The sequence below is a fragment of the Lutzomyia longipalpis genome, chromosome 1, assembly GCF_024334085.1.
Source record: "Lutzomyia longipalpis isolate SR_M1_2022 chromosome 1, ASM2433408v1".
NCBI classification, from domain to species: Eukaryota; Metazoa; Arthropoda; class Insecta; order Diptera; family Psychodidae; genus Lutzomyia; species Lutzomyia longipalpis.
This window is the reverse complement of record NC_074707.1, coordinates 13248556-13271538: the sequence shown is the minus strand read 5'-3', so window position 1 is coordinate 13271538 and position 22983 is coordinate 13248556. Positions and strand designations below refer to the sequence as shown.

Genomic DNA, 22983 nt, shown 5'->3' with positions numbered 1-22983 from the left:
ATCATTGTTTTCTCCATTTAATCTGTAGGTATAATCACATATTTCTCAATCTTCATGTTTTTTCTTTAATTTCTATTTTACTTGTTTCCATCTTGTTCAATGAAATTGATTTTATTATTTTTAGTGTTTGACAAAATTCAATCTTAATTGACGCTCATCGATTTTGATAAAATAAGCTTATTAGATTAAATAAAAAAATTGAAAATTTTGGTGGAAATTTAGAATAATCTATAGCCAAAAAAAATTAATCTTAATTATATTAGTTTTTTCTTTTCAAATATTGATGAAAAATTACATTTCAATGATCTACAGGTAATTTTCTTGATAATAACTTTCTATTGTAAAATTTTCTTAAAAATGTAATTTTAATAAAAGCTCGTATCAATAAAAAAATATCATGGAAAAGATAAAATAAAAATTCTAAACAATTTGATGAGCACAACAAATAAAAAAATACATTGCATTTTTTTTATTAATAAATCTCTGATTTAAAATGAAAAATTGTTTAACTATTGCATGAATTTTTTTTTTTGAGTAATCTTCAATTTTTTTTGTTTAATTTACATTTTCTACAGTAATTTTTGGCTGAGAATTTCTATTTAAGTTTTATACACGGATTTCTTTACATTTACCATTGTTTTTTGTTCTGAATATTATAAATTTTACACGGATTTTCAAATCACATTTAAAACACCATTTGAAATGTATTTTTTTTTAATGTTTATGATTTTTAAAACTTTCATTACCGCCTCTTTATTTTTCTTTCATCTTTGTTTTTTTATTTTATTTTATTAAAAATTGAAAAATCAATGCTTCATTTGTTTTTGATTTTATCTTCTGAATTTTCGAGAAGAATTAAAGAAAATTATGGATGTTTTATCTTATCTTTAATCTCCATTTTGATGTTAATTTTTTACGATTTTGTATGATGATAAAAATTCAGAAAAATCATGAACTCATTGATTTCTCAAAATGTATGACTGATTTTTATCTTCTGTAGCATCACATCTTGCACACTTGTATTGTGTGGTGTCTTCCTGCTTACAAAAATGTTGACAAATTTTTTTCGTGGAAGACATTATAAAATAAAAATTCTTCCTTTTACATTGTAGTCATATCACCTTATTATCCTTAAAAACTATTTTGAAATTATCCTCCGCTCATCTCTTGTAAAACTATCTTTAGGGTTCACTAAGTTTCATCATCTTCACTTTACTCTTTCTTTATAAGGCCAGAAGTAAACTCAAATTTATTTTATTTATTTATTTGAATGCATCAGTATATATTTTACAATATACCATTCTTCCGTTAACGTAAAGCTTTTTTTTTAAATTTAATTTAAGAAGAGAAAAAAAAACAAATATTTTTCTTTATAAAATTGAAAATTTTTCAAAGTAAAAACGCGCGATATAAAATTTGAATTTACCTGTGGCTCTTTTTCAAAAAAAAATTATAATTCTTCAAAAATTCTTATTATGCTTAACAAGCCAATTTGTTTATCTTCAAAATTTAATATTTCATCAAAGTTTTAGGTATTGAAGCAAACATTAATTCTTTTTTTTATGTCATTCTCTTCTTTCCTTTTTTAACTCTTATTCATTAGAATATTGAATTTTTTGGCGAAGAATGTCAGTAAGTTTCTCGATGGCAACTTGTAATTTTTTCTTCTTTACCTTCCTTTTTTGTCCCTTCACTTCACTATTTATTGTAATTGATTTTCATTTTTTTTTTTTACTTATTAAAATTCTTATTACAATATTTATTGAAATCGAGTGGGTTTTCTTTATCTTCAGTTACTTCCTTCCCAAATTCATCATACCAATTTACCATCATTTATTTTTCTATCTTTGTACTGTTTTTTTTAGTTCTTTAAAATAGGTTTTTTTACCATTAGATTTAATCGCGATCTCTACAAGGACTCTTTACTTTTTTTTTCAAAGTTTGACTTTCTCCGATCTTACAAATTCATCCAATAGAATTGGTCACACTTGTGGTATGTTTTAATTGGGCGGTTGTGTGATATCTAATGTATTTACGATTGTTCTTTTTGTTTAATTTACTTTTTATTTTTACTCTCAATGATTCTATATTTTGCTAAATCCACCGAAAAAATTAAAATGACAATTATTTTTAAAATAAAACTTGAAAATCCTTCGAGAATGCGTATTAGTGTTTCATCAGTGTTTTCAAAAGATGGCAAAAATAAGAGCGTAGCTGTTTAATTTTTCCACAAAATATGCTTTTTATACTGAAGATATATTTTCTTGCGTGGAATGTTGAATACTACGGATTTTTTTTTGTTTCTTTAAAAACTATTTTTGCGTCACATTTAAGTGGTTAAATTTTGTGAAAATCTACGATCATTATAAATGCAGTATACCTTTATTTAAATTTATTATTTCACATAAGAGAGATTTTGAAAAGCAATTGTTTGTTTTTTTATTGTGATTTATTTTTAGCAACGCATTGATAAGCGTTGCGACGACAGCTGTCAAAATATTGACAAGAGTTGCGTTGACAGCTGTCAATACATTGACAAGCTTTGCATTTTCAACTGTCAAAACATATGCTAAGAAACACTGTTTTAACAACTTGTTTAAACAATTGTTTCAGCAGCTGCCATACAATTTTTATGCTGATATGCGTTGCGTTGACTGCTATGAACACATTCACAAATGCATTGTGTTCATAGCTGTCAATACGCTGACAAGTATTCCGTTTGACTAATGTCAATGTTTAGCTATATGTTTGACATTTCTTCAATAGAACTTGATTATAGTAATCCAATTTTATGAACATTTTAATGTTCATTGCGTATTAAATTTAGTCATCAAAATGCAAAAATACAACAAAAACTTTGACATTTTGTTACGTCTGTCAGCGTATTGTAAACTAATGCAATTTTTAAAAATTAAATTCTAATTTCAGGAACAATTTATAATATTCTGATTGTTTTTTTTTACTAATTTCAATAACTACTTTCCAATAAAAAAAATTAATTTTAAATAAAAGATCGTACAAAATCCCTCTAATTGGTGAATTGGTTTTATTTTCTATAGGTGTTGTATTTAATTCCACTAAATATTCTACAATAGAAATGGTTTAAAAATTTTCAGTGGGAAATAAGCGAACCTAGTTCTAAAGTCAAAAACTTTAAAATCTTTAAATCATGTTTTGATACATTCTTTTAAATGCTTTTTCAAGATAAAAAATTTCAAGTTTGACTTTAGAATCAAGTTCAATGATAGAAAAAAATTAAAGAAAATTGAAAGCTCTGTTGCTTCCCATTTTTTTCCCTTCTTTCATGCACCCAGGACTATCTTCTTCCTTTTTGCTATCCAATATACCTCCAGCCAAACTCTTTTTTTCTTCTCCTTCAAATGTAAAGTTACAAGTCGTCCTTATTAAAGTTATACAATTATCACAGGATCAACTAGTTTTATTTGTGAGATACCCTTTTTTTCAATATCAAAATTCACTTCAAATACTGACACTATTTTTCTTCATTAATTTTTTCTCTTTATAATCAAATAAGGTGGTTTTGCATAACTCAAAGAATAACATCCATTGCAAGAAACACTAATATGGGTTGTCGAAGATTGTTGTTCTTTCTCAAAAAGCACACTGGTGAAGTATTATATTTGTTTTTTTTTAAATATTAAAATGACAAGAAAAATAGTATTCGTTTCGTGTTGACTGTTTTTTTTTTTAATTCTTTCTATATTTATATAAAAATCGTCTAATTCTGATCCAATTGATTGACAAATTACAGAATTTTTTTCATCCAGAAACTTTTTTCTTTTCAAAATGTGAAATTTAAATATAAACACAATGTTTGAATGTTGTACAAAATAATAAATAATATGGGGATAAATGTATGTAAAATCAATAAGTTGACTTATTGATAAAACTACACGTACTATGTTGAATTTTACAAGTCATTTGTGCAAGAAATTTTGTGTTAAAAAAAATTGATCTTTGAAATATTCATTTAAGAGGGAAAAATTGCTCAATTTTCAATACAAAACGATATTTTTTTTCCTTCCATCCATCTCCATCCAAGTAATGCTTCTGGGGTTGTTTTAAAAAATTTCCTCTGGACAAATATAAAATGTATATTTATAGGTAAATTGTTATCCATTTCAAATTATTAAATAATAGTATTTTATTTTATTTAATGGCTTTTTCGCTCGGTAATTTGTCACAATCACTGAACGTAAAATCCATTTTGATATTTTTTCTTTCATTGAAAAATACTATTAGAAAAAAATTTGAACAGAAAAAAAATCTTTGAATGGTAAACAGGACTAAAGTAGTTATAAATTTTATATATAAAAAAAAGAAAAAAATAGTAATTGAACAGAAATAAAAATAATTACTTGTCAAACGGCTGCACTCTTGTCGCCTTCTTATAGCTTCAATTCACATCATTCCTTACAATCTAAAGCTCACGTTTTTTTCTTTTATCCATTTTGCTACAAATCGTGTCCATATAGCTTGACGAATTTGTCCTTATTGGCTCTCTCTTTACACTTCCGATGCATCCCGTTAGGCCTTTATATTGAGCAATAGCTTGAGATTGTGCGAGAAAATGTCACTCTTGCCATCGCTCAGGGCACCACCGCAGGATTTTGCGGGGGTGATGGTGGTTTTCTGGGGTCCCTTGCCCGCGGGCAATTTCCAGTGGTCAGGTGGCCGTGGAAGGGCCGTAGGGGCTGGGGCTTCGTAGCACTTGCTACCAGCAAAATGGGACAAATTGGGTGGCGATGAGCTCATCTGATGATGACCGGTCGGTGTCACAGACAGACCATGGTTGGTCGGATTCTTGGTCTTCACGGGTGTGAAGAAGAGCGTTGTGTGACTTGAGAAGTACGTTACGCCGCTCGGTGACCGTTGACTCCGTGATTTTCGTGCACTACCACCCTTGCTGTGGGCGCCACCATTTGGCGATGTCGACACCGCTGCACCACTACCCGGTGTCTTTGGATGGTGATGATTGTGGCCATGCTGCGGTGGGCTGAATTGCCCTCCGCCACTGTAGCGACTCCCTCCACTTGGCCTATTCTGCGAATTCGTCATTTTTTCTTCTTCTCCAGCTTCTGGCTTCGTCTCACAAACCCTGGCACCTTTTGTACTCTTCAGTAGTCTTTCTTTTTTCACGGCAATTCTCCACAATGAAAAATCCTCGGAATTGCCGCACGTGAACGTGTTGTGTAAATGTATCGCAGCTCCTTTCTCCCTTAAATCACTAAAACTCCTCTTGTGGTATTAAATGTTGTTGTTGTATTTTCTTTGTGGCTTATTGGATAAAAATGCAATGTGTTGTGTGTATACAACGTTTTTTTTTCCTTCTTCTTCTCTAAACTTGAAGTGATGTTCTCCTTCCTTTTATGCTGTTGTATGGTGAATTTGATGTCAAAGAGATATTTGCATAAAAATTGATGTGGTCTCCCGCGGAGGATGGCCAAATGTGGTCTTGTTGGATCACACGATTTTTATACAATAACTTTTGTGATAAAAAGCGTTGGGTTACCAAAATTTATTTTATTTTGTTGTTTTTTTTTATCACAGAACAAAACACCTCCGATAGTTGCCGAAGATATTGTTCGTAGTATTTCGGTGACTTTGTTTTTCACTACCAAAACATGTATCCGTCCCTGTCTCTTTCATTGACATCAAATGACTGTCCCTGTCATACACACTGTTTTCCCTAACTGTGCGCATTAGCGCAACGCAGCGGCGTAAAACTGTACTACGATCCGTGTCACGGGGGTGGGGGCAAAGAGAAATTTTCTTTGCAAAAAGGAAAAATGACCTTCTTTTGTGAAACTTTCTCACAAATTTTTCACTATTGTCCTGTCCAAAATTAAATTTTCAATCCACCGAAACACAGTCTCAATGCTAAAAGACCCTCGAAGGTGGTTGAAAAGTCTTTTGCGTATCACAAGTTTTTTTTTTCTTTTGGATACGTCACGGTGCTTGAATGAAAAGAGAGAAAAAAAAGAAATCCGAATAATGGCCGCCACAACTTCAAACACAAAGAAAATCGATAAATTGCGTAGTAAAAATGATTTTGCTGCTTTTTTTTTTACCTTCACCTCCAAGCAATGGAAATGTCCTCAATCACTATTTTTTCTTCACTTGGATTATTTAGTACAGAACAGGAAATTCGATCAATTATTAATTACAATGCATCACAATTAGTAACCATCAAATTTCTGCTGCGTCCTTTGCACTTTTTTTGGCAAAGATTTTCTCCTTATGCGATAACTTATATGCTACCATTCACAATATAGCCACACTTTGATCTTTTTCTTCTTTCTTCTCCTACTGTAACAGCTTTCAAAAATTGAAGCGCTTTTCTCAGCTCTCCGACATTACGTCCTCCTTGCAGCTATACGTCCGTCTGACTGGAAAAGAAAAATTTATGCTGCATCCAATAACTCTTACCTAACCCACTAACCGTGTTGTCTTGGTGGAAAACTATAAGACATTTCATAAGACAAATATTTTATCGTCGTTGTCTTGGGATATCACGGGTTGGACATGAAAAGTGGAATATTTAGGTTTTTATTTCTGCTGAAGTTAAAACGAATTTTATGAATTAATTTCATTCATAAGATTCATAAATTCATTCATAAAGAATTGAGTAAGTTGGCTAAATCAATTTTTTAGAAAAAAAATTTTTATTCTTTTTATGACTCATTTTCAAACTTTTCCACTAATTTTTTTTATTGATTTAAATAATATAAAAAAAATTAGAACTCCTAATATTAATTACACTATATTCTTTCTACACAACTTAATTTTAAAAAAAATGACTACCTCTTAATAACTTTTACTATGTTTAAAGAAGAAAACTTAATAATTCTTTAAAACGAAACACGTAAAAAATAATACTTACAAAAACTTTACTTCAGTTCCAGCTTTGTCACAGGACACGTGGAACACCAGTTCCAAGAAATGCAGCGATGAGCCGCCCTTACTATGAAATTCTGACGAATTTCTTATAGGAATTTCTCGGAATTATTATAAATCTCCTCGGAAAATCTTTTGTTCCCACGATTAATGCTCCCCAATTCACCGTGATCGTTCTGCGAAAAACATAACATCACAATATTGGACGCCCTAATTAAATACAACACGCATGACGTTCCGTGTACAGTGAGGATTCGCTTTATTATTTCTACAAAATGAATTTAATTCACGTCTCTTTATTGCGATTATTGCATTGAATATCAATCACAAAATCTTAAGAAATTCAACATCCTCTTTGTTCAATCCACGACTCTTGTATAAAAAAAATGTTTTTCCATCGAACGAATTGATTTTGTTAACTGGGCCCTCACTGTATGGTGGAAGTTTACTTGTGTATGTTAAGAAGAAGAAGAATTAGTAACACACAAAGAGGCAAGGAAAAGTGGTCTTGCAATTTTGGGCATTTTCAGTGGAAAAACTGGCAGAGTGTGTGCTGAAAAGTGTCTAAAAATGCTCATTAGTGCTTTCTAGTGAGGTTTGTGATAGATTTTGATGGTTTTCTAATGCGGAAATGTGTGAAAATTGATGAGGAAATTAACAACGTCTCAGTAGCGATCAATATTGTTAAAGTGCAAGTGTGTGTGTGCGTGCATGGGAAGAGGCTCCTTGGAATTTAGTGGCATATTTCCATGGACATTCTTGGGGAGAAGAGAGAAAACTCAGTAAGTTTGGGGGAAAATCCTCATGAAAAATATATTTTTGTGTTTTATTTGTGAAAAAGAACGGGGGAATCAATGAAAATCGCCATTTGTGGAGTTTGTAAAAAATTGTAATTGTATTGTGCCACTACATTTCGAGGAGCAAAACGTAAGTTTTGATTCATGAATGTACATAAACGACGTAAAAAGAGCACAAGTGTGTGTGTGTGAATGAATGTGTGGGATTTCGATGGCAAAGTCTCGTCGCCAGCTGCCACAGAAAAAATACCTTTATTTTTCGCAAAATCACCACAAAACCATCATTTCGCCACACATTGTCGTATCACAGTACAATGGAGCCCACTTGAGGCTCCACACAACTCCCGGAAGTCCCTCAGAAGTCAGCAAATGGCGCTGTGTGCAAAAAAATGGGGTGGGGTTTGGCTTTTGATGTTTATTTCGTTTCGTATCAAAACCAACTCCAGCCAGAGCGAGAGGCGTCCAAAGAAAGTGATTTCACGTCGCCCAGAGGTGAAATGGATCAATAGCGAAATTTTCGATTTTCAGCATCATCAATGCATTAAAGCATAAATTACCTTAATGCCCACTCTCGCAGCACCCACAGCAACCGAGATAAAGGCATTTTTGTGTACCACACACAATTTAAATCCAGAAAATGGCGACCCTGGCTCTAAGAAAAAATCTCACAGCACACGAACAATCTCAGCTGTTTTTATAATTCGCTGTACGAGGAGCCTCGCAGCTTGGCTGGCAAATCAACAAACCACTCTAATCGCTATTTTACTCATTTATTAATTTTTTCTCTCCTCTCTATTACTTCGGATTTATTAATAAAAAAAATCTTCTCAAAAGATCTTTTGTAAAATATTCAAAAAAAAAAATCAAAACTTCCTCCTTCTCGGGTTAAACCCCCCAAAAGCAAACTTCCCCGAGGGTCAAATGAAGTGAAAAACTCTCCTTTCGTGGAAAATCAACCAGGAAGTTTGGAAGTTCCGGAAAGTCTAAAAGTACCCAAGATTGTCTCCAGAAGTTGAAATTCCGCTGCCCATGGGCCCAAAAGTATAGTTGATTTGTTGTGAAAGTATGGGCAGCACACTTAATTTTTTTTCGTGAAATTTCACGCAGAGACAATTTGTGGGCTTTTTGGCTTGTGCGAGAAAGCAATTGGCACACAGAGAGTGGCTTCAAGAATTCGCGAAGAAAACACTTTTTTTTTTTATTCAATATACTGTAAACAATATTATTCAGGTGGGAGGAAGATTATGGGAGCTTCGCTTTAAATCAAAAGGATTTAGTAAAGTATTTCTGTGAGTTCAACCTACACTGTGATTGCTTAAAATTTAAGTTTAAAGCGTCGAAAGTATCAGAAATTTTAGAGAAATTTTGGTGAATGAAATTGATTTAAAGGGTCTCAAAGCTTCAAAGATATTGCTCTAGCTAGAGTTGTAACCATTGTAACGTCGTACGGGGCATTTTGTAAAATTCAGGGTTTTTTGACCTTGGTGTTACTTTTAACATATTCAGGTCTAGTATAATGAGTATAAGACTTGTTAATCATTTCTTTACGCCCCAGGGGCGTAGCTAGAAATCTATTTAACCCTTGGAGGATTTTGCTGGCCAAAGTGGCCAATTTGACATTTTTTTTAAATCGTCAAATAATAAAATTTCTTAAAAATATCGTTATAATTCCTACATCTGTGTGTAGGGAAAATATATTACTTTAAGTTCGTCGAAAGATAACTTGGAAAAACATTTTTTTAAGAGAAAATAAAGGTCAAATTTTTGAGGTTAGAAACCTCGGTCCTCCAAGTGTTATCACCTTGAATACTATTATAATAAACTGAAAATGTTTTTTTACGCGAGGCGTAACAAATAGTAACTGTACTTGGAAAATTTTACTTTGCCTTTGTAATATCAATAGTTTATTAGCAGACAAGTCAGTAGATTATCTGCTGATAACCTGCAGAAAAAATCTAGTTCATTTAACTATTTTTTTTAACCAAAACATCCTTATGCCTTATGAAACACAAAATTTGTCTACGAAGTGTCATGAAAATTATATTCTCTATGATCACCAGAATTCCAGAGACTATTAATTCTCAATCTCTATAACAAAAATTCTGTTTTATTTAACACCTAATTTCATTTCACTAACTAATATTAAAATTGACCGAATTAGACAAACATAAATCATAATGAAATAATAAATTTAAAAAAATAGTCTGTAATTGACTTTTATTTTCTCATTATGAAACCGCATTTAAGAGAAGAAAAAAAATTGTGGCAAAAATTAATCTACCATCAAAAATAATCCACACCTAAATTGGGTTTTGAGGTGCTGATAAGTAGTAAAAAAAAAATTGAAAAATATCCCACAAAAGCTCAACACTCTCCTTCAACATATTAAAGTGCTTTGATAACCTTCTCTACATAATAGCAATTTTAAAAAATAAATTAAAAATTTTCATAGAAAACACAATATTTGCCGTGTTATAAATTTTTATATTCCGGATTATTTTCTTCTTCCCTCTGCTCTTGAGACTTTTAGTTTGCCGCTCAAAACTGCTTGCTAAAATTCTCCAAATATTTATTGTTCATTACGAATGGGTGGGGGGAGTTATTTCATTTTCGTGATATTTTTGCACAAATATCCAAACCGTGGAAATTTTTATTCTTCTTGTTTCTTTTGAGGAAGGAATAACATCAAAACTTGTGAAGCTTTTGTACCGCTGTTGAGTTGCTGAAAATTTATGATATCTTTTTTTTTTCTTCAACATATAGTCATAACATAAAATTGAAAATTCAATGCAAAAACTTCATCAAGATCGCGAAAATGTGTGTATGTGTGAATGTCTCTTTTTGTCTTGGATTTTGTGACGCAAAATGAAGACGAAAAAAAAACTGCGAGACAACCTTAAGACACGAGTCAAAGAACACAGAGCGAGAGGCGAATTGGATGGGAGAAAAATGTTGGAGTTATGCGATCCGTTGGTAAAATATATTTTGCTGGCTACAATCGTCGTGATTTCCCAAGGAGAAGTGTAGCATAAAAGAGTTTATTTTTTTTTCGGAGTGCAGACAAGAAAACCGTGGAGTTGAAGCATGAAGAAAATCTCATGGTTTGTGGAGTTTTTTTCGTGAAAATGCTGAAGGATGATTTTGTGATCTTTCTTTGTGAGTTGTTTGTGGTGATTTTTGGGGATGTCTTTTTCCTGCAATTTTCAGTTTTTTTTTGTGCAAAATCTTCTTCATGATGCAAAATGTGAAATTCATGATGGAAAAAAAAGTCCGTCATATTGGCCGTGGCGCCAAATCAGTGAGGAACGAGATATACTTTCACTTGAGCGCAAAATACAGAATTGCGTGTTGAATGAGTAACAAAACAAGAGAGTGTGTAACGTTTTGTGTGGTATTTCGATGCAAATGTGTAATCTTCCAAGAGCAAAATAGAATTGAATTTAATTTATACAACATATACTATAGTTGAAAAGCTCCTGCTGGCTTTTCCACTGAACAATCACGCAGATTCATACTTTTTTGTCACTTACGCAATTTTTTTTCTCAATTATGCTTCTCTTTTTTTCTCTATTTTCATGTAGTTGTCTAAGCGGGTGGTTTAACAGCTACAGAATAAAGGAGAAATAGCGAGAGAAGCAACGCACTGTGGAGAAAAAAAAACGCGTAGAGTCAACAAAACAAGGAAACCAAAAAAAAAATGAATTCCAACCACACGGGATCATCGAGGCGTCCATATTCACGTGGGGCTGCACCTCGAAATCGTTCCAGAATACCTTTCTCTTCCCACCCCCACTCGCAACGTAACCATAGTCATGGCCAGTGGTATAAAGACATGGAGCCGTGCTACAATCACGGGTAAGACAATGATTTTTTTTTTTCAAAAATATTCTTTTCATTTTTCCAGGCATGTGCCTTTGCACTGGCACAACTGGATCATTTCCTCACTCGCTTTGTTCATTGAGCTCGAAAACTACGTTATATGTAATCACAATTATACATTGAAATTGAGTAGGATTTCGTGAGGGGACTCCTAATTTTTAATCAAGTCCAAAGACTTCCCATTGTGTTAATGAATTTTCTTATTTTCGATGCCTGCATTAGAATTTATTTAAGTTTATTGAGGCTGCGGATTAAACCTCATATTTACAGATGTTAATTAATTTATTCTTACAAAAAATAAAGGAGTTTAATTATTTTAAGATACTCTTGAGCAAACGAAAGGGCGTGGTTATATTATTTTCAAACGAGTTTTGAACGTTGTATCCTTTGCAATTGTTTTATGTGTCTAATTCAGTTCAAGTTTGCATAAGAGCAGTGTTATATCGTGTAGAAAAATTTGACTCAGATGCTTATTTACCAATCAGAGAGAACTTTCAAGTCTTTTATTTATTTATATTTTATCTTGAAATCTTATTAGGTTTGGTTTTAACTTTACCCAGACTCCGTGAAACGGATGTAGGCTCAATGTGCTTTAAGTTTATTAAGTCAGGCTTAAGTTTCGTTCAACAAATCTCAGCCTAAGCCGTTTTAAGTACCTCAGGGCTAAGTTTTTCAAGTGGGCCTGGGGTGCAGTGGATAGAGCGCTTGAGTGCGCATCCAAAGGTCGCCGGTTCGAATACAGAACCCGGCAACGCGCCCCATCCGCCAACGTGCAATTAGATCACGTTGACCGGTTGGATCAGGAGATTGATACACTCCTATCCGTAAAATGGCCCACACGTGGTAGTATCTAGCAAGGCAGCCCACTACTTCTCCGCAAGGAGAACAACAACATCATATAGGGCGGCCGGCCCTGTTCCTATATGGGACGTAGCGCCAAAATATTATTTATTATATTATTATTAAGTTTCGTTCAACAAATCTCAGCCTAAGCCGTTTTAAGTACCTCAGGGCTAAGTTTTTCAAGCTGAACATAAGCTTTTTAACCTAAACTTAACTTTATTTAGCTAGGCTTAAGTTTTTCTAAATCGATTTTAGTTTTTTTTTTAAGTTAAGCTTTAATTTTTTAAAACCAGGTTTAAGTTTTTAGGTTAGACTTTAGTTACCTAACCAGGTTTTAATTTTATAGATCTTGTTTAAATTTTTAAGATAGATCTGAGTGTTTAAGTCAAACTTTTGGTTTTAGACCGAGTTTAAGATTTTAAAAATTAAGTTAAGCTGAATTTTGGCTGAATCTAAAAATGCATTAAGCTGCAATTTAGTTTGTTTTCATCTTAAAACTTTGGAAGCTTGACCCTAAAAAAACTTAACCCTGACCTAATAGAATAAAGTCTGACTTAGGAAACGGACTTAATAAGGCTTTATAGTGAATTTAACTTATATATTTTTTATTAATAGTTATAGCCTTTAAATTACTAAACTCCTTTGTACACAAGTTAACAACTCTTTAAAGAATTTTTAATTTTCTCCAAAAAAATCAGAAGCTTTTAAAAAAAAATGGAAAAAAAATATTCATTATTTTTCTTTAATATTTCAATTATTTCAAAGGCAAATTTTCTTTAATAAGAATACATAAAAATCTTTGTAGATTTTTCGTAACACCCTGCAGCCGACGCAAGAGTCCTTATAGAGAGAAATAGAGGGACCAAAAGTACCTGCTTCTCACCATCGACAACCATTTTCAATATATTTTTTTCCTTATTATTTATTGCAATATGCTTTTGAGATTTCAAATACATAGAAAATGTGAGAGAAAAAACCAAAAGGAATTCAGATGCAGCGAGGAATATGAGATGAAAAATAAACACCATGCCCTGTATGCATTAATGTAGGTAGTAGTAGTAGGTACTTTTGCGATTTGCCTCAAAGGGCATCGTTTCTCTCCCTGAAAGAAAAAAAAATCATTTGATCCTCAATCTTCAACAATCTACCAAAATATGTGCTGCTATACAACTGCAGCATTGTAGACTTTTGGAATTTCTCACAGAAGAGTACAAATGTAGTTGTGTGACTCCTTGCTACTCCTCGAGGAGTCCCATAAAAAGTTTTCTTCACTTCTACTAGCCTCTCACACTTTTAGTTTTGCTGGATGCAACGGTGCACGGCTTTCTTGTGTGCTCACGAAGCCTTAACCCCTGGTGGAAAAATGTGCATTGTCTGGTGTAGTTTGGCTTGGTTTCAATTGCTCCTACCACAATCCTCATTTGTGGGGATTTTTAGTGAAGTTTTTTGATAGTTTATGAAGAAATTTTTATATTTTCCGAACGATTTTTAGTGCCAAAAAAATGTTTAGTATCAGTGAAATGGAAATGTAAGATAATTTTTCTTTGTTTCAACGTTTTTTTTTCATGCTTGTCTAACTCTTATGCCAAGCAGGGGGTTGGGTTTTGGGTTCTCTACAAGTGGTACAAAACACGGTCTGCAGAGGGTCCCAAGTGGGACTCTTACAAAGTTGAAAAAAAATTCTTTAACATATTTTTTAAATTATAATTCAAGTTTTAGTCTAATAGAGGAATGTTTTAAAAATTCTACCTGAGTGAGGGTTTTTTTTATGAATAAGAAAAAAGGAAATTTGGGTTAGTTGATGTGAAATGCGTCGTTTTAGGGCTCAATTTTGGTTGAATGCTTAAGAAAATGCCTTCAAATTCATCATTCTTTTAGTTTTAATTAAAAAAAATGTTTTTCAGGAATTTATTGCATAAAACTATTTATAAATTCTAGTGCTGGACCTAGTCAATCGGATAGACGCATGGGAATGTCTGATCGGCGACATACAATGGGTGCCGCATCACTAGACCACCAGCGTCATTCGGTAAAAGCTTTCCTTTTGCATTTACAGAGTAGGAAAGGAATTTATTAGATTTTTCTTTCTTGTTGAATTTGTCTTCGTAGAATCATTACGATCAGCAGAGTTCTCGCAGTGCAGACCTACATATCGATGCACGTTCAGTTGATGGTGGTGCTGGTGGTGGGGCAATGGCGAGAAATTCAAATAGGGATCGAATAAGTCCCCATCATCACTATCAGAATCAACATCAGAACTCCTACTGCCCGGACAATAGCATTAAATCCGATAGTCCATCGCGGAAGCGACGACGTGTCTCGCGGATGCCGTCACAATCCCCACCGGCTGTATGGGAGCACCATAGATCACCGCGGAGTCAGCAGCAATCGCAAATGGGGCAGCAGGGTTCACCGCCAATACGGCGGGCACGATTGCGTGATCAGCAACGTGCATGGGACTCCCTTCCGTCACTTTTTCAGCAGGCACCGTCACCGCAGCACCAACCACCGCCACTTATGGTGGACATCAATCAAGTGCCCGTGAGTCTGCCGCTGCGCCACGAACCACTGTGGACCTACTCGACAACCCCCCATATCTCCGTTTGCTCACCCCCACCCCACATTCCCCAGTGCATGTATTCACCGCCACCGCCGCCCTTTGCGCAGTCCTGCGGAATTGGTAACCACCATCACCATCATCATCACCATTTTGGTGGTTTTGCATCAACAACAGCTCCCATGGCTGTCCCCCAGCAACCCCACTACCAACACCCGCATATTCCGCAGCAGGTGAGTGTCAAAAGTTCTATTATAAAACAACCAGAAAAAAAAATTAACATCCCACCACTAAAGGCGGAAGAATTTAAGCCACATTTTGTGCGAATTATCACTATTATAGTTTCTCTTGTGCAATTGATATTAATCGGTGTATTTTGTTGCGATTACATTTTCAATTGCCCACTAAATAGTTGTCCATATCTCGTTGAGATAACTCTGGTGCTTTTTTACGACACTTGCGAGTTTTATCGCATCGTAAAACGTAACAACATATTTGTATGTTGTCTAAATTTATATTATACGATTGTATAATATGCTAAAGGCCGTTTTCAGACCACTTCCCCTAAAGCGATGCTATGAAAATCAATTACCTTTTATCACTTTCTGCTTTTTTAAAATTCTTCGGAATTTCCGTGTTATTCTTGGCTAAAGAATAATTTTTTTTAAAGGAAATTGAATGAAATTAAATATTTTCATGATAAAGCGACCGGATGGGATCACTCTCGATCCAATGGATCATCAAACGCAGATGCATGTGACACCCCTGGCAGCGGCACATCATATACATTCCTCATCGCAAATGGCCCAAGTTTCTCCGCCGCCGCCAATTTTCATTTCCACGGAGAATCGATCACATCAGCAAATTGAATTGCTACATCGCACAGCGAGGCGCTCAATTGCCCCGCCGCGGCGCAACTACACACGCCTCCACTGGTCACCACAACCAATTTCACATCCACATGCCCATCGACATACAATCCAGCACCAACCGCTGGGATCCCACCAGACTGCAATGCCACTGCAAGCAACGTCCACCTATTCGGGCTTTCTGCTCAATTTCCTCGCTATGTTCCCACTGTCGCCGTACGGGCAGCCCGAGCTCAATTCACCTGACTCACCCGAGACGGAGAACTATGAGGCGCTACTCAGTTTGGCTGAGCGTCTTGGCGAGGCAAAGCCACGGGGTCTGGCTAGGCCTGAAATTGATCAGCTTCCCAGCTATAAATTTAATGCTGAAACACACACAGGTGAGTTTTTTTTTTTATTTTTTAGAATTTCGATTTTTATTTTATTTGAAAACTGTTGAAAATTTTATTGGGGAGGTCGGAAATTCTCTGGGAAAAACTGCCGGGAAAATGAAATTAAATTCGATTTTTTAGAATATTTAAACTCTTCGCTGGGATTCGTTTTAATTCGTGGCTCATTCGTTTCGTATTAATTCAGCATTTTGATTCATTAAGCCCCATTTATTTCTTTACTTTTAGCCCCTTTAGACCCTAATAATTATTTTTAAATCCAAATAATCCAAATGATGAGAAAATTAATATAAAAAAGCTTTTAAAAATTCTTAAGGATCTGAAAATCTACAAAATACCTCAGGAATTTTTATTGAACAGTGGCGTAGTCAGGGAGGATGTTTGGGTGTCCGAACACCGCCCAAAAATCGGGCAGTTCATGGTTTTTTTTGGTTATCTTCAGAGGTCAAAAGAAAGTAATTCCGGCCAGGCCTAAAATTACAAGAAAAGGATTTTATTGAGCCGTTAAAAAAAACGTTCAATGTTAAAAAAGAAATTTTTAATTATAAAAAAATGTCAAAGATAACAAAAAAGAAATGTCAAACATTGGTAAAGAAACGTCAAAGTTGTAATGAAAGCGTCAAGAATTAGAAAAGAAGTGTGTGCTAGGAAAAAAACGTCAAACTTTATAATTGAATCATAGAACATTAGAAATAAAATATTAAACGTTGAAAGAATAACGTTAAACGTCAGAACAGATATCAATCGTTAGGAAAGAAATGTCAAACATTAGAAAAAAAATTATTTAACGTTGAATTGAAACATCAAACGTTCTAAATGTCAATTATTATTGTCAAATGTAACTACACTGAATTGTTAAGAAAAGAATGTCAAAAGTTAGAATTTAATAAACGAATTGTTAAAATCAGCTAGCTGAAAGATATATGGTAAAATATGGTTTTATAATCTCTATCTTTATAAATCTTTTAATTCCTAAAACGTTCTTTTTAATCTAATCCATTTTACGTGTTCTTTTATTAACAGATAGAGTTTTCTTAAAAAAAAACTCTTGAATAGATCTCTGGCTACGCCCCTGTTATTAAAAAAAAACATTTTCTGATAGAATTTCTGTTATTTTTACGTCATAATTTATCTTCTTTTAGGAATGGAAAGTCCCACATTATTTCAATTTAGAAATTACAAATTCCTGAATGAAAAAATAACAAAGAAAATTCAAAGTGAGTAGAAAAGAATGTTTTTCTCTTCAAATTTATATTATTGTAGTTCTTGTAAGTATTTGTACGAGAGATTAACTTTGTAAGAGTTCCTTTTACTTTCTCCTCGAAAAGAAAGAACGGTACTTAACGGTACAGGTCGTAAGGGATTTTTGGGACCTTTCGGGGTGTCCCTTTTATCATTTGCCGACCCATTAGGCGAGGGTTGTAAAACAATTTCAAAGTCAAAATTTGCTGTTTCTTCTCTCTGCAATGCGATAATATAATTCTTTTCTTTTTTTATTATTTCTTCCCCGGAATAGGTGACCAAACATCGTGTGTTGTGTGTATGTGTGATTTCGAGGCGCGCCAAATGCTGCGAGTTCTGCCGTGTTCTCATGAATTCCATGCTAAATGTGTTGACAAATGGCTGAGAGTAAGTAATTTTATATTTTCTTCGTCCTCAAATTTATTCTTTTTGACTCATTTTTGTATTGATACTCATGCCCTTGAATGTTTTCTTCCAAACAGTCAAATCGAACGTGCCCTATTTGTCGTGGTAATGCTTCAGATTATTTCGAAAGCAGTGAAGAGCAATAAATTTTGAAAAATAAAATGGTTTAAAATATATATATTTCATACACTAAAAAAATTCAGTAAAAAATGGGATTTAATATAAAAATAAAAAATTCAGTTGGAGCTCTATTAAAAGAAAATTGTCCGTTAGTTTGTACACACAGCGCAAATTTATATAACTTCAAAAAAAAAACAAGCAAAGTCTGTTTTCTTCTCCTGCCATCAATTTATTCTTATATAATTAAAGAAGAATATAATGTATAGAACAAAGTCTAAATTTCCTGCATGAACACTCTAAAAAACAAAGCGTGAGTTTAAAAAGAAAAATAAAAGTAATATCTTTAAGTAATTTTTGACTAAAGTGTGTTGCATGATGTGGGTGATTTATAATAATTGTAATTAAACAAACAAAAAATTATTAATGAAGCATAAGGGATTTTTAGTTTTTTTTTTCCATTTGAGAGCTGTCCTGTCATTTAATGAGTGTTTAAAAGAAAGATTTTTTTTCAATAATTAGACACGAAATAAAAATAAATTTAAAAAATACATTTAAACAGAGTGAAAAAGCACCACTGAAAATTTTTAATATCATAATCGAACAAAAAAAAATCATATAATCTCGTAATGTGTCAGAAATGTGTAAAATTTGTTGTTTTATGTGTTTTGTAAAATTAAGAAGAAAACAATCTCTATGTGGGAATGAGAAAACAACTCCAAAATTAGGCATTAAATTAAAAAAATAAATAAAAACTTAGATTTAGTGAAGAAATTAAAAGAAAATGTGGTTAAACATAGGGCTTCAGTATTTTTGCAATTTTACATTTAACGCAGAAACTTAGAAGGGGATAATGTGAGAGAAAATAATCTAAAAAAAAAATGGGGAAACTTAACTATCAAAATTTTGCGTGTGATCGTTAAAAGGAAAATAAAATATTTAAGGGTCTATTTTCAGTGCCATCCTCCTTTCCATTTAAGATATATTTTTTTAGAGAGGAGTTGTTCTGTATTTCAGTTAATTTCAATATATAATATTTTATTTTAATCAATACCAAATAGAAGGCTTGACTTTTGAATTAAATTGAAATATAAAGGAGTCTATTCATGCTTAGATGGGTGAGAAAAGCCGACAAAGATTTCCCATAAAACGTAAAGACATGTGCGGCCATTACCCATTTTGTTCCTTTAAATGTTTCAAAACATTTGCCGCGATGTTTCATAGTGACAAACTAATCAATGAAACATTCGCAACAATGTTTCATATAGAAAAAATCATCAACAAAACATTGTCGCTAATATTTTGAAACATTTAAAGCATATAAGCTTGAATAGGCTCTTTTCCTTTAGGAAATATTTTAACTCATTCGTTCTTTTTTTGAGCTTTAAATCAATTTAAAATTCTTATTGAAATTAAAACTTATATTTCATTCAAACTGTAGCTTTTATTTAATCTTAATAATAAATTCTTCTTCATTTGAAATACAGAACCTCATTAAAAAATAAACTTTTCTACCAACTTTTTGCTTTGCATAAAATATCCAAATCCATATCAATTTATTTAAGTTGAGATAAATGTGCCATTATATCGTAAGAAAGAGAGAATCTAACTGTCTTAAAAAGAGAAAAAAAATGAAAGAATTTACAGTGAAAGAAAAATCACAATTAAGTAAAATTAAAAAGGAAAAAAAAACCTACCGCTACAGCTGATCTTATCAAAATCTACTTTTAAATGAATTATTTTTAAAAATAAGAAATTTCTGCAAATAAGGGCAATAAATTGCATGAATAGAGCCACCATTATATTTTGCAAAAAAAAAACATTACATAAAGTAAATAAGCTCCTAAAAAAATAAACAAAAAATTGCAAAATATATTAACTGTGGGTGATAATTTTTTTGTACGTATATAATACTTTTTTTCTCCCCAAGAAAAACGCTTTTCTAACACTGTGGACGAGGTGTAGTGTGTAAGTTTTATTAGTTTTTTCACCTTTCTAAAAAAATGACATTTTATCATGTGAATAAAATTACAATGGTATGAAGCTTTTGTTCTTTTGGGTTACATTGAGAGACATTTACTAGTTTAGATTTAGTTCCATTATTATTATACTTTTTTTTTCAATTAATTTTTTTTGTGTAATTTGGTAATTCTTAACAAAATATATTTGTTAAACAAAGATTTGCGAAGAATTAACAAATCAAGTGGGAAAATAATTATCAAATTTCATTGGTAATCTCATTTTAATAGCTTTAATCTTTAATGTTATATTATATTTCACTTTTAGTTATTACTTATGTTTATTATTAATTGAAAAAAAAACAACCCTCTGCTGTATTTTTTTTAGCACTATTTTATCAAATATTTAGTTATTGCAATTTATTTCATAGAATTTGTGTTATTTCCAAAATTTATATTATTATATTTTTTCTAGGAAATCAAAAAATATAAACAAAAACTTGCAACATTGTTTTCTTTTTTTTTTTAATATAGAAAAATTAACAAACTTTGTGTTTATTTTTTTGTGCTTTTATCAACTTGTTTGTCTTCTTAATTTCTGGGCTGTCTTCTCTATATTTTTATGGTATTTTTTTTTACTCTCTTTGCTGCTGCTCTCGGTACATTTTCTCGTGTATTAACTTTAAAAAGAAAATGAAAATCAATAGCGTAATGGAGATTAAAACTTGTATTTACTTAATCATGGTACTTCGTATAGTAAACTGTAGTGAAGTACGAGATTGTGCAACTGATACATTCTTCCTATTCTGTAATATAAAACGAAGTGATGGTGTTGAAGAAAAAAATATTTCTTGCACTTGAAATTATATGGAAGAGGATGGTCTGGTTAAGATGTTCTGAAATTCATTTTCAAGTTAAAAAAAATCTGATTTTTTAGAATTGAAAATGTGGTCAAGAATTATTTGAATTTCAATGACTAAGTCTTTATTTTTTGATATTTTATGATTTATTTTTTATTGTTTTATAGGACTTATTCTTTTTTTATTTTATGAATTCGTCATAAGCGAAAATTGATCATTTTTAATAAATTTCTTAAACAAAATAGTAGAGTAATGATAAAATTTCCTGCGATATGTTAAATTAATTTTATTTTGTGATTTGGACGTCTTAAAAAATCGAATTAGCCACCAGAAAGTCATCCAAGTCTTAAATAGACCATATTTGATCATCCAGAGGGAATTAGAAAGAAATTCAACGGTGTTAGAACCTCATTTGAATGAATTAAAAGTACTTAAACATGAGGCTGAAAAATGATCGTTGATCAATTGCTAAAGTATTAAAGAAAAATAATTTTTAGACAATTCTCATCGTTAGTTTTCTTAGATATTATTGACAGAGAGTTGAATTAACGTTTTCAGGACCGTTATCAATCTAGCTAGCTGATTAACCTGCTGGCCGCCAAGACCTTGGAGCTTCCTTAGAGCGCCAAGGTGGGGTCGTTGAACGACCCCAAGAAGGAAGTCGATTTTCTCATAAACTATAAAACCGGGAACTGTCGGGTCACTACCTTTAGACTCCTTATATAGTCCTCTTGCCCCTTGCATCACAAATTCGCCACCCGGAAACACGCAGAAGAAGATATTAGGGAAAAACATTTTTCACTCATTTTTCACACTTTCTTCGTGAGAAATTTGCCACGAAGTTGACCGCAACTGCTATTTTTTTCACTTTTCCCCACATTCCCCTCACTTCCCGCACCGTGTTAAATGGCAATATTTCTCGAATATTCTTTATTGTTTTGCACATTTATATGCTTCTAATTATGTTTTATGTTGTTTATGTTACTTATTCGCGATAATTCTGACACTGAAAAGGTAAAGTGAGAAAGTAAACACAACCCTTCAACCATATGATTTTTGATGTGACTAACTTCATTCTAAGAAATTTTCCGCAGCATGGCCGTTACACCAATTTTTGAATTCCCTTCTTCTACATTTTCCTTAATAACTTTTCTTGTGGTGGACGGATTGAGCTGAAATTTTTACACAACCTCCTCAGATAACCAAAGAACTTATTTCCAAAAGATGGGAACGCTAACTTTTATATTTATTAAGTTATAGCACGAAATATAGGGCTGGGGTCGTTCAACGACCCCGCTTGGCAGCCTAGAGGTTAAACTAAAAATAATTTTTGTGGGTTCCTTTGAGCTCAATAAGACATTTTTGGCAAAAAATCAACTAAAAAATTTTCAGTTTTTTGTCCTTTCTGTTCCTGTAAGTCCTTAGGGATGTCCTTTTGTAGGCACAAAATGATCAGGGATAGTAAAGACATTGTATTTTACTAATTTGGACTTAATATTTAAGAAAAATAACTATATAAAATGAAATATTTTCAAGATTGAGTTTTGGGTTAGCGTATGATCCAATGGACTTGGAAGGGTTAATGTAAATCAAGCATAGCTTACGCGTTATCCAGCGACGTTTTGGAAGAATTGCCTTCTTCAGGGTCTAACTTTAAAAAATTGATTTGGAATAGGCTTTTTTCCCTTTTTTCAGTAAAAACTGGAAATGACTTAAAGGCAAAAATTTTAAACTATCTTGGCGAAATAAAAGATCATGAATATAGTTAAAAAAAAAATCATGCACCAATTCTTCGGCCATTCACAGACATTTTTAAGCAAATAAAGAAAATTCAGAAGATATTTTTTATTTACAAAAGTAAATTAAAATAGAATAAATTTGAAAACATTTTCCTTGGTCCTAAACTAAATAGTTCTATGGGGATAATCGTGCAATATAAAAAGAAATTTATTTTCTTGGAATTTGTTTTCTGCATGTGCGAATAAACACCTTGACTAGACCACCCTCTTTTCTCCTGCACACATAGTGCAGTTTCATGGCGTTAACCAATTTTTCGGCTTGAGATTTTTTCATTGGATTTTTTAATATTAATTATTAAATTACCTTAGAAACGTGTGTGAGATGTGCCTTTTATACATTGTACAATTTC

The 22983-nt window shown here is 32.5% G+C and overlaps 2 protein-coding genes across 5 annotated transcripts; one reads left to right on the top strand and one right to left on the bottom strand.

Moving 5' to 3' along the window:
- Nucleotides 1-3044: 3044 nt before the first annotated feature.
- Nucleotides 3045-6464, bottom strand: LOC129791130 (uncharacterized). Of its 2 annotated transcripts, XR_008750669.1 has the most exons (3): nt 6093-6464; nt 4380-5978; nt 3045-4096 (listed from the first exon to the last, which is right to left on the bottom strand). XR_008750669.1 is itself a non-coding variant. In XM_055829094.1 (2 exons), exon 2 carries the CDS (start codon nt 5077-5079, stop codon nt 4549-4551), a length of 531 nt encoding a protein of 176 aa, XP_055685069.1. In that variant the 5' UTR covers nt 5080-5978; nt 6093-6427; the 3' UTR covers nt 3045-4548. The 2 variants fall into 2 exon arrangements, 1 of the variants encoding a protein (XP_055685069.1); XM_055829094.1 differs by having other exon boundaries at nt 3045-5978; nt 6093-6427.
- Nucleotides 6465-7128: 664 nt separating this feature from the next.
- LOC129791020 (RING finger protein 44) lies at nt 7129-18370 on the top strand. Of its 3 annotated transcripts, none has more exons than XM_055828929.1 (7): nt 7129-7513; nt 11297-11570; nt 14376-14466; nt 14547-15227; nt 15700-16243; nt 17769-17881; nt 17977-18370. In XM_055828929.1, exons 2-7 carry the CDS (start codon nt 11413-11415, stop codon nt 18043-18045), a joined length of 1656 nt encoding a protein of 551 aa, XP_055684904.1. In that variant the 5' UTR covers nt 7129-7513; nt 11297-11412; the 3' UTR covers nt 18046-18370. The 3 variants fall into 3 exon arrangements, with proteins under 3 accessions (XP_055684904.1, XP_055684896.1, XP_055684887.1); XM_055828921.1 differs by having other exon boundaries at nt 7129-7700; XM_055828912.1 differs by having other exon boundaries at nt 7360-7845.
- Nucleotides 18371-22983: the final 4613 nt, after the last annotated feature.

Coding starts and splice junctions, on each gene's coding strand:
- LOC129791020 (XM_055828929.1), top strand. CDS start 11,413: ATGAATTCCAACCACACGGGATCATCGAGGCGTCCATATTCACGTGGG. Junction 11,571..14,375: donor GAGCCGTGCTACAATCACGG/GTAAGACAATGA, acceptor TATAAATTCTAG/TGCTGGACCTAGTCAATCGG. Junction 14,467..14,546: donor TAGACCACCAGCGTCATTCG/GTAAAAGCTTTC, acceptor TTGTCTTCGTAG/AATCATTACGATCAGCAGAG.
- LOC129791130 (XM_055829094.1), bottom strand. CDS start 5,079: ATGACGAATTCGCAGAATAGGCCAAGTGGAGGGAGTCGCTACAGTGGC.